The sequence below is a fragment of the Phalaenopsis equestris genome, unplaced genomic scaffold (assembly GCF_001263595.1).
Source record: "Phalaenopsis equestris unplaced genomic scaffold, ASM126359v1 Scaffold000002, whole genome shotgun sequence".
NCBI classification, from domain to species: domain Eukaryota; kingdom Viridiplantae; phylum Streptophyta; class Magnoliopsida; order Asparagales; family Orchidaceae; genus Phalaenopsis; species Phalaenopsis equestris.
This window is the reverse complement of record NW_018164444.1, coordinates 51,560,003-51,570,850: the sequence shown is the minus strand read 5'-3', so window position 1 is coordinate 51,570,850 and position 10,848 is coordinate 51,560,003. Positions and strand designations below refer to the sequence as shown.

The 10,848-nt window shown below is 38.6% G+C and overlaps 1 protein-coding gene across 5 annotated transcripts in view; it reads right to left on the bottom strand.

Annotated features, from left to right (window-relative positions):
• LOC110020891 (nicotinamidase 2-like) overlaps positions 1 to 401 on the bottom strand; it is a 19,719-nt gene extending 19,318 nt beyond the window's left edge. For all 5 annotated transcript variants that reach the window (XR_002293581.1, XR_002293583.1, XR_002293580.1 and 2 more), the window contains exon 1: positions 6 to 401. Coding sequence is in view for 1 of the 5 variants with exons in the window: in XM_020719171.1 (XP_020574830.1) it covers positions 6 to 301 (296 nt within the window). In the remaining 4 variants the exon portion in view is untranslated. The remainder of the gene's footprint in view (positions 1 to 5) is intronic.
• Positions 402 to 10,848: the final 10,447 nt, after the last annotated feature.

The window sequence follows — 10,848 nt, the reverse complement described above, 5'->3', positions numbered from 1 at the left end:
CGCGCCTGCCGATGTTAGGGAGGAGATCGGCTGCCGGCGTGCCCTCGATGATGAGATCACCGGGCCACCATTCGCCGAGCATGCCGTAGTCCTCCGGGGAACGGTGGCGATGTCGTGTGTAAAAGATGGGGATACCGGCAGCGCGACAGAGATCAACGGTTGAGCGGAGAGAGGGGAGCATAGGCTCCGCAATGGAGGAAAAGTGGTTCTGCATGTCAATCACTAGGAGAGCGGCAGATTTAGGATATGGGTCTCGTTTCCGGATTTCATACTTCTTGTATGAAGCGGCGGAGGTGGCCATTGGAGAGGGCAAGGAAGTAAGTGATCGGAGCCCGGAGGGATGGAACAGCCAGCGGACTGTTTAGGAGCCAGAGTATTGCTGGAAGCTTGTAGAAGATTTGTATGATTTGATGAGATTCAAGTTTTGTGGTTCTAACTTTTCAAGTGTTAATAGCTAATTATTGAAACATTTACCAACATATTCCTATATCAAACTTCTGAGATTTAATATTTATATTTATTATATGTTGATATTACAAATTTATACATAAAAAAATTATTACCTTTTTTAAAAAGTTAATCGCGAAAACATTTTTTATGTAATTGTAAAAATTTCAGTGTTATATTTGTGAATAACAAATTGTAGGTGTTAGTGTGTAAATGCATGAGAATATGTGTTATGTATGTTTGAAATACTTCGAATTATTATGTGATACCACATCAATAAATTCATCATTATACACAAATTTTTAAGCATTTTTTAGTAAGAAATATCCAAACTTAAATTAAAAATTATGCATAAATTTGATTTCAAAAAGTTAGAGTCAGTCTGGTTGGGTTAACGAAATGAACCTAGTAGCACCAAAATTGATCAAATCAAGCCTAAATTAATTCGTTTAACCACATCTAGAGGCTTTAGGCGGTTAGTTTTAAGGTCAAATGAATTCTAAATTTGACAAAGCAATAGTTAAATCGAGCAACTCGATTAGACAAATCCAACGAACTCAAGATTACTCAATTTCGACATCATTAAGGTACTTAAATATATATAAAACGTCTTCTGATTAAGGGAATCTAGAGCATTCTCGGACCTGCTACCTCCGGGCTTTCAGGAGTGTGAAGCAGGAGTCGTTTGACCTACAACATTGATGAGAAGGGGGTCTCGAAACCTGCGATACCAATCTCGAAATTGTTGCAATCAACCAAGAGTCTGGTAAATATTTTCTAATAAGTAAGAATTTTGATGCAAGGTTTAAGGATTTGATGATCCAAACCCTCTGGGACTATCAGGATGTCTTTGACTAACTAGTCGTTGAAATGTCAGGGATACCACTTGACGTCGTCTATCACTTGCTCAGCATTAATCCAGTCGCACAACCAATGAAACATAAAATTAAGTCCTCGTCAATGACTCTAGTCGAACCAATTTGAGAGGAGATGAAAAAGCTTAAGGAGACCAGCTAAATTAGAAAGGTGCAATGCCCAACGTAGGTCTCTAACACGATGATGGTGCAAAATGCAAATGACAAGTGAAGGTTGTCTATGGGCTTCAACAATCTAAACATTGTCTGCCCAAAGGACAACTACAACTTATCAAGGATCGACACTTTGGTGGACTCAGCGGTCGGCCACTCTGTGATGAGGTTCGTGGACATTTCATCAATTAACCCAAAATCAAGATTCGCTCAACTAATGCAGAGAAATGACATTTATAACTAGTGATGGTATATATTACGATAATGTTGGGGCTACATACCAACGCATTATAAATGTCATACTCTCTAAACAAAAAGGTAAAAATATTAAAGTATATGTGGATGATGTACTAGTTGAGAGTTGGTCAACCGAACAATACATAAATGAAAAACATTCCAAATCCTTAGAAAATATATCATGAGATTAAATCCATTAAAGTGCACTTCAGGGCATCAACAGATAGATTTCTCAATTACCTCCTAACCTCCGAAGGTATAAAGGCCAATCCGAAAAAAGTACTGGCATTGTTTAACATGTCTTTTCCTCGGAGCATAAAAGTGGTACAAAAGTTGAACAGTTAAATAACAAGCCTGGACCAATTCATTTCAAAGTAGAGTGACAAATACACACTATTCCTTAAAAAGTGATGGAAGGTGAAGAACTTCGAATAGTCGATTAAGTGCAATCAAGCATTTGTGAAGCTGAAGGATTCCTTAGCATCACCTTACTTCTCTAAAGCACAAAATCAAATGAAGAACTCTCTCTATACTTGGGAGTCAGGCCTGAGGCCATCATCTCAATGCTTGTTCCAGAATAATTAGGAAAATAATTCTAAGTCTACAATACCAGTTGAGTCCTCAGTGGCACCGAGATCAGGTACCTGGTTATGGAAAATCTAACTTTTGCTCTAATTATTTCCTCTTACAGGTTCTGGGCCTACTTCCACATGCATATGATTTGAGTTATCACTGAATAAACATTAAAATATTTTCTCATTAGACCAGAGCATTCTGGTCGGCTCCTTAAATGGTTCGTGGAGCTAAATGAGTTTAACATCTCCTATGTCCCTCGAACCACAATCAAGGAGCAAGCAGTAGCAAAAATTTTCGTAGATTTTTTTAAGTCATGCGAGCCAAATAATGAATCAACTATCGATAGTCAAACTTGGGTCTTACACATTGACAGAGCCTCAAACCAGATAGGAGCGGGGATCAGACTTGCTCTAAGTACTCCGACTAGAGAGCACCTCTACCTTTGAGTCTAAATGGACCCTAATGTCACGAACAATCGTATGTGGTATGAAGTGCTAATTGTTGAGCAGCGTCTAGCTTAAGAAATGAGTCATCAGACTCTCCAAATGAAGTTGGAATCCTAGTTGATGGTGAATTAGATGAACGAAAAATTTGAAGCCAGAGATTAAATGATGGGCAAATGCTTCAACAAAGTTGAAACGGGGATCTAGAAGCTTGTCAACTTCAAAATCTAGCACATTGCCGCGGAGGGAATTAGGTGGCTGGTCTCATATCCAAGTGCATATGCTCAAGGAAGGGAATGCCTAAAAGACTATTCTAGTCGTAATTGAAGAACTAGAAGTAATGGAGGAGGAAATTGAAGGAGCAAAAATCTGGATGTATCTATACATCCACTTTTGTGAGACTGAAAAGATCGCATAAGAGGTCACAAACCCTAGATGATTCAAATGCAAAGTTGCTCAGTACCTACTAATAGTGAGGAAGCTTTTCTAAAATTCTACCAATTTCCTTTATTTAACATGTATAGAGGAGAATAGGGTAAAAGACATCCTCAGGGAGATATACTATAAAGAGTGTGATAATCACTCTAAATGCAAAATCCTGGCACATAGAGTCCAACAACAAGGCTACTTTTAGCTAACACTTCTTAAAGATGTGGACGGATTTTCTACAAGAAGTAAGAAATGCTAGAAGTGGGCACCATTGCAACACAAGCCAACTCATAAACTACAACCAATCATAAGCACTTTGCCTTTCGTTGATTGGGGCCTTAATATCCTCGAGTCTTTCTCAACATTAAAGGGTTAGCACACATTTTTTTCTCCATGAACTACTTTTCAAAGCGGATCAAAGCAAAGGCACTCACTCAGATTACAACATAAGTCATCCAAAACTTCATTTGGACGGACTCATCTGTTGGTATGGGTTGTAACCGATCATCATTTTTGACAACTGAGCGCAGTTAGCTAGCCGAAAAGTGAAACATTTCTAACAGATTCATTGGATCAACTTGAATTTTGCATTAGTACATCATCTCCATACCAATAGACAAGCAGAGATCACAAATATGATTATTATAAATTTGTTAAGAACGAAAGTCGAAGAAGCAAAAGGAAATTGGGATGATATTCTTTTGTCAATCCTCTCGACAGTCCGAACAACACCTTTAAGAGCTATAGGGCAAACTCCCTTCATATTATTTAATGGAATAGAGGTGATGCTGCTTGTCGAATATAACTACCATAGCCAGAGGGTCATAATGACCTCAGTATTTGATGACGAAGATTTGGTCAACTTACAAAAGGTGAACGGTGAAGAGGAAATGCTCGAGCTTGAGTTGGCAGAAGAAAATCAGACCAACTCAGCCTTTAGACAAGAAGAATTCAAGATACGTACAACCCACTACTACAAAAAACACGTAAAAAAAAGTCTTTTGGCCCTGGGGACCTTGTACTTAAGAAGGTCGACCTTGCAACCTGTGGATAGTTGGTCGACAAGCTGAACCAGACTTGGACAAATCCATTCATCATTGACCAAATGGTTGCTTCTAGAGCTTACAAGCTCTAAACCTATGCTGGAAAAGGGTTCCTAGGAGATGTGGAGTGGAGATGATCTAAAAAGATTTTTCTTTAGTCAAAACTTCTTGTATCAATGAATAAAAAATAATAAAGTAGTTTTCTTTTTCAACTTGTAATATTTTACACTAAGGAAATATTAAAGCAATTCAGCTAGCTATGGGCATAATCCCAGGTTCAAATAACACTCAGAAAACTTCAGGAATTTATGTGTTTTGAGGTATAACCGACACTCGGAGAACTTGAATTAGAGCAGTAAAACTAGCAGCGACACCATGATATCTGATCGACATAATATACAACACTAGCCTGCAACACTCACACATCATAATAGTGTCTCCAAACTTGAATTGGATATAGTTCTGAAGGGGTTCTCTATCGAGAAGTTACAAGCTATGTGAGGGATAGCGAGCAAATCACCTCAGAATAAAGCCTCGACGGTTACCCCCATGAAAGCAGCTACAAGATCTTCTTAATAAGCTTAGTGCATGGGTGCTCCATCCGAGGTGGAGATCAAAACAAGCAGCTGAGACTCAGAAAGTGTAAATCGTGAGTCAAGCATCAATATCACAAACCAATCGATAATGATGCAAGTTATCCGATCAGTAAAACACCCCTAAAATGAACGATATTGAGGTAGGATGTCTGATCAACATCTGACGCTTAAAGGGCAACTCTCAACTCCTAGGTATTGAAAATCATACGCCTTTAAACTTGAATCAGGTAAATCTCTGGTTGTGATTTCCTGCTCAGTATATATAAGTTCCATAAAGAGGCACTGAGTAAATTACCACAAAAGTAAGTCTCAAAAATTGTTTGAAGTGGCGACCCGACTGAGTAAATGAGATGAGGGTAGCGTAAGACTTGAATTGAGTGATAAGCACACCAAAACTGACTAAAAAAGACTTGATAAGGTATGCACGATCGATTGTCGAAAGCACACCACATGTAATAAAATGGTAAAGTGTAGTAAAAGTAAAAAATGAGACAATGGTAAAAAAAATTACCAAAGCCCACATTTCATTTCATAAAATCTATTAATCACAAATTCCTTCATTTACAAAAAATTACTATACAATTTTTCTATTACAAACAAAAAACAAAAAATTTCCCAAGTACAGGAATCCTTGCTGTCGGATCACGTATTGTATGAACCCCCATCTGCTACATTCTCCCCCTCAATTTTCTCTTCCACCGTTGCCTTTAACAACAAAGTGAAAAAAAAATTTAGTTAATTGGTTCACATCAGAATACTTTAGGTTGACCAGTCTGACCCGTATAAACTCGTTGATTGCCAACTTTGTGCTAAGTTGGAGGTGTCTGGTCTAGTCGTCAGAAAACTCCTCCGTGATTTTCATTGTGGTTATTTTTTCAGAAAGAAATTCATTCTCCTTCTAAATTACAAAAAGTTGCTCTGATGTGCTCTTTGGCTCTTCCTAGTTTTGAGCTAGCCGAGTCATTGCCACGACTACCCAATCCTCAACTGCCTTCACTTGAGCCTTAGCAACTCTTGCCCTCTTCTCAGCTTTGATGATTTTCACCTTAGTGTCAAGATAAGTCCTAGAAGCTAGTATCTATCGACTGTGTAGCAGAGGTACCGATAGCCGCAATCATTCAGATTCTTCTCAAAGCTCATCAACAAGAGGGCATCGACTTTTAGTAAGGAATGCATGTCAATGCTCAAGCCACTGAGTAACCAACCCCTTATTATATCAATCAGTGGAAATTAAGAGTCCTTGGTTACGAAGTCCTTCAGGTGCTCCTTTTGCATATTACTCCAACTACATGAGGGCTCTCTATATCTTTTCTCCATTGGCAGAGGAAGCGAGGTATCTAAATCAAGCAAAGAAGCCTTGCCCAACTAAAAGTGATCCAGATAAAAGATCATATCTCTTCCAAACTTGTTTGTTGCTTGGTTAACTGCACTATAGCTTTCGTATGGATATCATCATCAAAGTCACGTGTGTTATGAAGTAGAGCCACACCACTTGAAGTCATGGAGGATCTCTCGGTCGAAGTGAACGACTCGAAGAGTTGATGTGAGTATGTAGAAGCAATTATATGGAAGTTAGGAAATTGAAGAAAGGAAATAAACTGAAAGGAAGAGAGCAAGGAAAATGAAAGAGTAATCCAACCCTCAGCCCACAAAGATAAGTTGTCAAAGAAAGTTGATTTGTCATGGCAGGTCATACCTCGATTTCATAAGTGTGCATCATGTCAACATAGAAATTGAGAGAAAAATAATTGCAAAAATATTTTTTTTGTAAATTAATAAACAAAATTTACTATGATAAAAAATATTTTACAAGAGGTTCTTCAGTTGCTTCGGCGGTGCTTCAGTCAAGACAAGCCCCCGGCGAAGCAGCTTTTGGAACAACACTCTCCCTCCAAACCTAAAAATATAAACACTATCTGATTGGGCATGGAATTGGAGAATCGAGAAGGCCACGCGAATGTTGTCCAGCTTCACCCTCAAAGTTGTCAGCTCTATTGAGTGCCCCTGCCTCAAAGCTTCCAGCTCTTTCCAGAGCTCCTTCATCTTTGCCTCCAATTGCAAAACCACGCGCTTGGGCAAAGTTGACCTCCATTTCCTTCAAGTGGCGAGCCAAAGACACTGAACCCCATCGGCCATCGGTTGCCCTCTCAGAGTCTCCCCGGGGATCAACTACGACATTAATTACCTTCCCCTTGCTCTACGTCAGAGACAGAGTTTCTTTGGTCTCTCTGAGAATTGGGCCTCGTCCGATGCATTTTAATGGAGAATTGAAGATCAGGGCTATCTCATTTGCACAAACAAAAAAATATCAATAACATGAAGAAAATATTTCTAATCATAGAAGATCATATCTTCTCATACTACGAAGTTGATCCTTCTCCAACCACCGTAAAAACGAAAAGCTCTCATCAGACAATGGCAGGATGCCCACAGCCTTGATCCATTTGTAGGTAGCTAAACTACAACATTCCTTTCCTCTGGATGTGGAGCCCCGGTGGTTTTGTGTATAGGTTTCTTTGCCAATTAACTGCGGGCTACAACATGAAAATGGGCCGGCACACCAACAGGTGGATTGCCCAACATGAGTCCCTCTTGTATGTAATAAATGGCATTTAAAATAAATAAAATAAAATAGGTGTCGACTGTGAAAGACACATCTCTTCAAAAGGATTAAATCACACTCCTCTAACCCTAAGTCGACCATTTAATGAATAGAGAAGGGGAAAAAAATAAGTGAAGAGAAGAATAGGAGAAATAAGAAGAAGTCGAAGACGGAAGGAGAAGTGTGCAACTCTATCAAGAGGAAGGAAAACCAAAGTTCAAGGTAAACCTCGTGCGTACCTGTGAGGAAGTAAAAGGAGTCTTAAGTATCTCTCACCTAATTTGACGTTGAACCCTAGTCGGAAGAGGAAGAGACATCACAGTGAAGTGTGGTGTTGGGTCACTCTGAGATTTAAGAAGAGGAAGAAGAGTAACAACTGTGCATATCCACCATACGTGAAGGAGAAGAAAGTTGTCGTGTTGTGCTCTTGTACAAAGGAAGGAGAGGTGATGTGCTTGCGAGAGGAGAAGAAGCTCACATTTGAAAATGAAGTGAAAAGAAGCTTAATGAATTTGCTCATATCAAAATGCTTTAGGTTGACCAGTCCGCCCGTACAAACTAGTTGATCGCCAACTTTGTGCCAAGCCAGAGGTGTCTAGCATAATTGTTAGAAAACTCCTCTGTGATTTTCAACGTGAATATTTCTTCATAAAGAACTTCATTTTCCTTCTTAATTACAAAAAGTCACTATGATGTGCTCATTGGCTCTCTCTCAGCTCTCGCTAGCTGAACCTTTGACACGATCGCCCAATCCTTATCCGCCTTCATTTGAGCCTTAGAAATTCTTGCCCCCTTCCCAAATTTGATGATTTTCTCCTTAGTGTCAAGATAAGTCCTATAAGCTATTATCTATCGACTGTGTAGCAGAGGTCCCGAGGGTTGCAATCATTCAGATTCTTCTCGAAGCTCTCTGATAAGAGGGCGTCTGCTTTTACCAAGGCATAGATGTCAACACCCGAATCACTGGGTAACTGATCCCTCATTATATCAATCAGTGCAAATTAGGAGTCCTTAGTTACGAAGACCTTCAGATGATCCTTCTGCATATTTCTTTAACGGCCTGAGGCCCCTCTTTCTCTTTTCCCCGGTGGTAGAGGAAGCGAGGTATCTGAATCAGGTGCAGAAGCCTTGCCCTTCCTTCAATTTGCTTCTTTGGAGGCAGTGTTCAATCTCAAGTTCAGACTCGGCCTGAGTTTCCTCCGGTGATAGTAGATCATGTTTGCCATTATTGTGGCTACAGAGTTTTGCTTCATTTGGGCTGAAAGAACTTTGAAATGGTGTAGGACCAACCGGAGTTCTTTGTAGAATAATAGTAAGAGGCTCCACTGAAAATGATCCAGGAAAAAGATCATATCACTTTCAAACTTTTCTATTGCTTGGTCATCTGGCCCCAGAGCTTCCATCTCCCTGGCTCTTTACACCCTTGGGCCTCTTGTCGCTCTCATACCGAAGCCTTCTTTCGGGCCTTTTTGTTCCTCCAGACCTCTTCTCCTCTTCCAACCAACTCCCTTCTTTTAATCACTTATTTCTCTTGAATTCTTTCTCAAAATGGAATCGCGACACAACAAACTCAAAAGCTTTGATCATCATTTCCTCTGTTAGGGTGCCCTCTAATTGCTTCTTGTCACTTGCCATGAAAAGACTCTTGAAATCAATCTACTGAAAGGCACACTCGAAAGCAAATACGGATATCAGAAGCCCTAATCACACCCTATTTATAAAGACCATGGGCATGAAAATTCACGAAGTGCGATGATCAAAGTATTGATTACGGTACAAATGAATATACATTTTTCATTTAACTCACTTACTCTTCTCACAATTGTTACTCTCAAAAAGTAAGAGAACCAAAGAACCAAAATATATACATAAAAATGCGTCAAGATGAATCTCGATATAATTCAACACACTAAGAAACATGAAAGTATGGCCAGAAAGGGACAACAGAAGGAAGACTAAATTTCACATCACGAGAAGATCAAATGACATGATTGACTATGTAGAGACACCTTGAGTTGGTACTGGAAGCCAACTAGACACAGGAGTTTGAAAGAATGACCAAGATCTATCAAGCCAAGAAAAGACATCAGTCCAACTCTAGTCCCAACATTATCAGTTGCCTTGTAAGAGCCTCCGAGACTTCATTAGAAGGCCAGAAGTTTTACCATGACATAATCCATGAACCATGAGGGATCTTTTTTCAAGTGATGTGCTACTTGTTAGATTACAATGATTCACCATCTGCAGATAGCCTAGTCTAAGCCTGACGATGGAAGCTCTTCATATAGTGGTCAATAGTGAATAGCCGAACAAACAAAACTAACTGATGTACTAAAGCAGATTGAGCCAAATATAGGTGACCGAAGATTAATACGAACCAATCAGCAGCCCCAACTCAACATAGTCAGACAAACTAGCCTTGTTGATCCAAGACCAACCAATCTCAGCCGATAGAACAATACGGTGGTCGAGCTAAATGCTCATTTATGTAAATAACTAAAATACCCTGTAACACCTCTATTAAAGCAGGGGTAAGCATGTAATTATGCACATTGCATACCCCTCTCCTATACACAGGGGATCCTTTATACACTAAATTCTAATCCATTAAACATACACAATTCTCTCATTTTACAATTCGTTATTGTGCACACAAACACACACACACACACACTCTCTCTCTCTCTTGTTTTGCTCTCTATACATTAGATGTGACTCCTGGACAAATTCAAATTCAACAACTCTCTCTCTTGTTTTGCTCTCTATAAATTAGATGTGACTCCTGGACAAATTCAAATTCAACATCATATAATAAAAGTGACATTCTAATATGCTCCAATTCAACTCATACTCAAATCATTTGTAATAGAGTTTCATATTTGTTTCATTTTGAACAAATTTTATGCCTAATTTTTTTAAAAAGTAAAATTTAAAATATATTTCAAAAACAAGCATTGAAAATATTTCTTAGTTTATGCATATTATTTTGACAACTTTTCAATTTCTTATCTATTTAATTATTTTACACTCAAATTTTGATGTCTCATAAAAAAATGACACTAAAATTTTTTTAAAAAAGAATTTAGGTGCACAAGGCTAAATTCTTATGCATCTACCCATCTCACACCCAAACTCCTATTTTTACAAACCAAACGCCAAAATTATGAGTGAAATCCACGTTTTAATTCATAGGTAGGGAGCTCATTTTGTCTACAAAATGAGAGTTTGGGTGTAAGATGTGTAAATGCGTAAGAATTGAATGCTGTGCATGCAAATTTTCATTTTTTAGTTAGAAATACATCTTTTAATGCATGGTCAATTGGTTTATAATATCAAAGTATATATATGAAATTTTAAGTATTATATATGTAAATAAAATGATTTGTATGGTATGTATGTAAATCTCCGTAAGATAAATTATAACGGAAGTAAGAAAGCGATGGATCA